We start from the raw sequence: 5005 nt of genomic DNA, 5'->3' as shown, positions 1-5005 counted from the left end.
GTCATTTCATGGTTTATTAAGATTTCATGTATTAGGGCTTTAAATTATAATTTGCGCTCGAACGAGGAATGAAGACCGACGATAATAAGGAAAAATGTTTTTATTAAATAATTATTTTTAATTATTTAATATATGGTGTAATTAAGGGTGATTTTTTAAAATAGGCATTGGTTGGGTATTTTTACTCGTCGGATCATATTTTAACGGGTACGCAAATTCCAGCGAGTCAGAGGACTTTTTGAGGGTTCGGGCAATATTTTCAAAAAACATACCTAAACGAAATATTTTTCGGGAGTGTTTTTGGGCTTGACAGATTTATTTTATTGCTTAATGGGCCTAAAATCCTTTTTAATTCCTTTAATTATTATTAAGGACTCATTAGTGTAATATATTATTAACCTAACCTCAAAAATTAAACCTTAACCCTACTCCCCAAGCTCTTGGCCGCCCCTCCCCTTGATGCAGCACCTTTTCGAAAATTCTCCATCACCAAACCACTGAAATTTTCCTAAGTTTTCAAGGAAACTCCTTCTCCGTCTCTCTGTTGCTTGTCCTACGCGTAGTTATCCAAGGTTTCGAGCTTTTATTCACAAAGGCACGCCATAAATATTTCTTTTTCTCATCATTCACGCTAATATACGTTGATACGTGTGTGTTTGCATGAGTTTTTAAATCTTTTTTTTTGTATCGTTTATGCATCGGTTGTAATGAAATATGCACATTTTTTCTTGTGACTCACGGTTTTGTTGCTACTTGTGTAAGGGGCTGCCGAAATGTGGTGTTAGGGGACTGCTTAGGTCTATAGTGAAGGGGACATGGTGCTGGAGTCGAGTCTCGGTCGATTTGGGTGAGGGCCGATCGGATTTTCTTGAAAGGCTAGAGTTTATGGTGGTATGGTGAAGGAAAAAGGTAGATACGGCCGTGGAGGACTGCCGTGGTTCAGACCTAGGTGGGTACAAGCCGTGGTCTAGGGAGGTCCAAGCATGGCTGGTCTTGGGTAGAATGTAGATCGAAAGGGGTAAACTCGACTAGGGCTTGGTTTCGTGACGTTCGGGTAAAACAGGCTCAACAGCGTGCATGGGGCTAGGGTCCTTGGCTAGGTTGGTCCAGGAGGGTCCAGTGGTGATCTAGGAGTGGTTGGTTCGAGGCTGGTTCGAGTTGGTTGAGAGTAGGATAGAAGAGGGCTTTTTAAATGTTTGGGACACTTTTCTGCCGCGGCGCTGCAGCGCCTTGTCTTCGAAATGGTAGCGCTGCAGTGCTGATGCCGGGCACCTAGGCTCTAACCAAGCACCGCAGCGCCACAGTGTCAGTGCCTAGGCGCTAGTCCAAAGGATGAGGAGCTTTAGTTTTAACGCTTTTGTCTCGTTTGGGTATTGATACTTCGTTATGACCGAGTTTAGTGAGGGTTAGATTGGGTCATACGAGGCTTGACTAGGCATCTTTGAATTTTGATTTAAGCGTGGTTTTAAAGTCTAGGAAATTCGAACTATGTAACCTGACTGCATGCAATCTATAATTTTATTAAAATGCGTGTTTACTGATTTTCATGCATTTTAATTCATGATTATTGCATGGGGAGGTGTTTATTGCATATTTTGTTAAGATTTCATGCATTAGAGCTTTAAATTGCATTTCGCGCTCGAACGAGTAACAGAGATCGGGGATAATCAGGAAAATGTTTTTATTAAATACTTATTTTTAGTTATTTAATATATGGTTTAATTAAGTGTGATTTTTGAAAATGGGCCTTGGTTGAGTATTTTTACTCGCCGGATCATATTTTTATCGGTACGGAAATTTTAACGATTCGGAGGACTTTTTGAGAGTCCGGGCAATATTTTCAAAAATGTACCAAAACAAAATATTTTTTGGGAGTGTTTTTGGATTCGATGGGGTTATTTTTTTCATAATGGGTCTAATATCCTTTTTAAACTTAATTATTTTAATTAAGGTCCCATTATACATTACATATTATATTAAACCTCCACCTAAACCCTAACCCTACATTCCTAAGCACTCGGCCGCCCCCTCCCTCTCTTGCAGAAGAATTATTACGTAAGAAATCAGCAGCCACCATCGATTTTATTCAAAGGTTTCGAAGATAATCATTTCCTACTTCTCCTGTACACGTTCTACGCATAGGTCTTAGAGTTTTAGAGCGTTTAAACGCAAAGGCACAACCAAAAATTTTCTTTTCTCATATTTCACACTATATTACATGTTTTCGATTGTTTATGCATGACATGTTGAAGAGTTAATGTTTTTATGAGTTTTGAATGCATGTACATGAAGAAACCGAACCCCATGTCTGGAGGTTCACTTTTTTCCTCTCGATTTTGATGGAGCTGCCAGGCTTAGAATATGGGACATGTGTTACAGCAGGTTGTGAGTGTTTTGATGTGTTATAAACAAGTCTGCACGGAGTTGTGAAGGAGTGAGCGAGTGATGTTGTTCATGGGCATTTTAGGGTTTGAATGGTGTGTGTGGGTTCATGGCTGTGTGCAGGCCTACTCCAGGCCGTCATTCAGACTAGGAAGGGTCTGAGTCGTGGTCTTAGGTTGTCGGTGCACAGCTGGTAGTGGTCCTTGGTCAGTTCGCTAGCTTAGAATTCGTCGGGTTCACGTTTTTGGAGCGATGTCCGCACGGCTGTGTGCGTGGGACTAAGAGCTTTAAGGACCAAAATTGCAATAACCCAAATTTCAGGGACCTAATTGCAAATTTCGAATGTTGTACTGTTTTTATTTTTTCAAAAATTTTGGGGGCAAGGTAATAATTTTCGAAAATTTTAAGGTTTAAATTGATTATTTTGAAATGTCATGAGGACTAAGATGAAATTTTTGAAATTTTTAAGGGCCAAATTTTAAAGAAGTTTAAACTTTAAAGGTCAATTTGCAAGTTCCTAAATTCTTTGGAGTAAAATTCAAAATTTTTATGGGACACTAGAAGTATATCAGTGATTGTTTGAGGATTTTGGGTTAATTACTGAAAGAAAATCTCTTAAGTTTCAACACGATCAGATTTGATGGTATGTTTTATCGTAGGAAGGATATATATTTCAGGTGTAGCCACGTATTCATTGCTAGATTCCGGAGCTACACATTCTTTTATATCCGAGTCTTTTGTCGAGCGACTAGGAATCATACCAGAGGCTATGGATTTGGGATTCAGAGTGTCGATTCCGTCCGGAGATAAGTTGTTTACCTCGCAGGTAGTGAAGAGATTGGAGCTTCGGTTACAGAAAAATACGGTGCAGGCAGATTTGGTTGTGCTACCGTTGCCGGAGTTTGATATTATTTTTGATATGGACTGGCTTTCTTCGAACGGAGCCGCTATAGATTTCCGACGGAGGTCAGTATCTGTCCGACCGCTTAGTGGTCAGCCATTTATTTTTGAGGCAGCCAGACACCAGCAGATGCCGCACATCATTTCTTGCATATGTGCGAGGAAGCTCATGAGAAGATGCTGCCAGGCATTTTTGGCGAGTATTGTGACAGTGACCGAGCCAGTCAGTCAGAGGCTAAAGGACGTCGAGCTGGTCAGGGATTTCCCCAGCATTTTCCCGGACAATGTTTCAGGCGTTCCACCAGACCGAGAGGTTTATTTCTCTATCGAGATGATTCCAGGTACAGTGTCAATTTCTAAGGCATCCTATCGTCTAGCACCTGCTTAGATGAAAGAGCTGAAGGATCAGATACGGGATTCGCTAGATAAGGATTTCATTCTCCTGAGCTTTTCTCCATGGGACGCACAATTACTGTTTGTTAAAAAGAAGTACGACAGCATGCGGCTTTGCATTGACTATAGGAAACTGAACTGGGTCGCAGTTAAGAATAAGTATCCACTGCCCAGGATCGAGGATCTATTTGATCAGCTTCAGGGAGCATCAATATTCTCAAAGATATATCTCCGATCAGGATACCACCAGCTGAAGGTGACAAAGTCTAACGTGCATAAGACGGCTTTCAGGACGCGTTATGGGCACTATGAGTTTCTGGTGATGCCTTTCGGACTGACTAACGTGCCAGCGATCTTCATGGATCTCATGGATGGCGTGTTTCAGCCGTATTTGGATCAGTTTGTTACAATTTTCACAAATGACATACTGATTTATTCGAACAGCAGAGAGGAGCACCGTCAGCATCTGAGGACCGTACTGCAGACTTTACAGGACAGACAACTGTATTCAAAGTTCAGTAAGTGAGAGTTATAGCTAGACAGAATGTCAATCGTGGGCCACATCATATCCCGAGATGGAGTAGAGGTTGATCCCAGTAAGGTTGAGGCATTCCGAGATTGGCTAGTGCCTAAGAGTGTGACAGAGATCCGCAGTTTCTTGGGGTTGGCTGGGTACTACCAGAATTTCATTCAGGGATTCTCTCCTATTGCAGAACCTATGACCGCTTTGACAAATAAGAATTCTAAATTCATTTGGGGATCAGAGTGCCAGGAGAATTTTGACAGGCTGAAGCAGGAATTGACTACAACACCAGTTGTAGCTATGCCGTCAGGGCAACAAGAGTTTGTGCTTTACACCGATGCTTTGAAGCTCGGTTTGGATGCAGTTCTGATGCAACATGACAGGGTTATAGCCTACGCGTCCAGACAGCTGAAGGTCCATGAGAAAAATTATCCGACTCATGACCTCGAGCTAGCAGCAGTGGTATTCGCCCTGAAAATTTGGAAACACTATCTATATGGGTAGAAGTGCATGATTTTCACTTATCACAAGAGCTTGAAGTACTTCTTCATACAGAAAGAGCTAAACATGAGACAACAAAGGTGGCTAGCTAGTGAAGGTTTATGACTGCGACATTAGCTACCATCCGGATAAGGCTAATGTGGTTGCAGATGCCCTGAGCAGGAAGAATGCGGTGATCGTCAGTTGTCTCTACAGAGACCATTTTAGGCAAAGATTCAGAGGCTTAAGCTTGCAGTTTATGCCAAGGGCAATGCCCCTAGTCTTTCTACACTGATAGTGCAGTCGACACTGAGGGACAGGATCTGA

At 41.7% G+C, this 5005-nt stretch overlaps 2 protein-coding genes across 2 annotated transcripts; both read left to right on the top strand.

Moving 5' to 3' along the window:
- The first annotated feature begins 3151 nt into the window (after positions 1–3151).
- LOC140988392 (uncharacterized) lies at positions 3152–3670 on the top strand. The gene has a single exon (XM_073457409.1). It carries the CDS (start codon positions 3152–3154, stop codon positions 3668–3670), a length of 519 nt encoding a protein of 172 aa, XP_073313510.1.
- Positions 3671–4219: 549 nt separating this feature from the next.
- On the top strand, positions 4220–5005 carry LOC140988390 (uncharacterized mitochondrial protein AtMg00860-like). The gene is made up of 2 exons (XM_073457408.1): positions 4220–4612; positions 4907–5005. Exons 1-2 carry the CDS (start codon positions 4220–4222, stop codon positions 5003–5005), a joined length of 492 nt encoding a protein of 163 aa, XP_073313509.1.

The sequence above is a fragment of the Primulina huaijiensis genome, chromosome 11 (assembly GCF_012295235.1).
Source record: "Primulina huaijiensis isolate GDHJ02 chromosome 11, ASM1229523v2, whole genome shotgun sequence".
In the NCBI taxonomy this organism is placed as follows: Eukaryota; Viridiplantae; Streptophyta; class Magnoliopsida; order Lamiales; family Gesneriaceae; genus Primulina; species Primulina huaijiensis.
The sequence above is the reverse complement of the archived record's forward strand: the minus strand, read 5'-3'. Positions and strand labels throughout refer to the sequence as shown.

Excerpts from the sequence above, each read along its gene's own strand:
- LOC140988392 (XM_073457409.1), top strand. The coding sequence starts at position 3,152 with ATGGATTTGGGATTCAGAGTGTCGATTCCGTCCGGAGATAAGTTGTTT.
- LOC140988390 (XM_073457408.1), top strand. The coding sequence starts at position 4,220 with ATGTCAATCGTGGGCCACATCATATCCCGAGATGGAGTAGAGGTTGAT. Across the intron at positions 4,613-4,906 it reads ACGCGTCCAGACAGCTGAAG|GCAAAGATTCAGAGGCTTAA; the intron begins GTCCATGAGAAA and ends AGACCATTTTAG.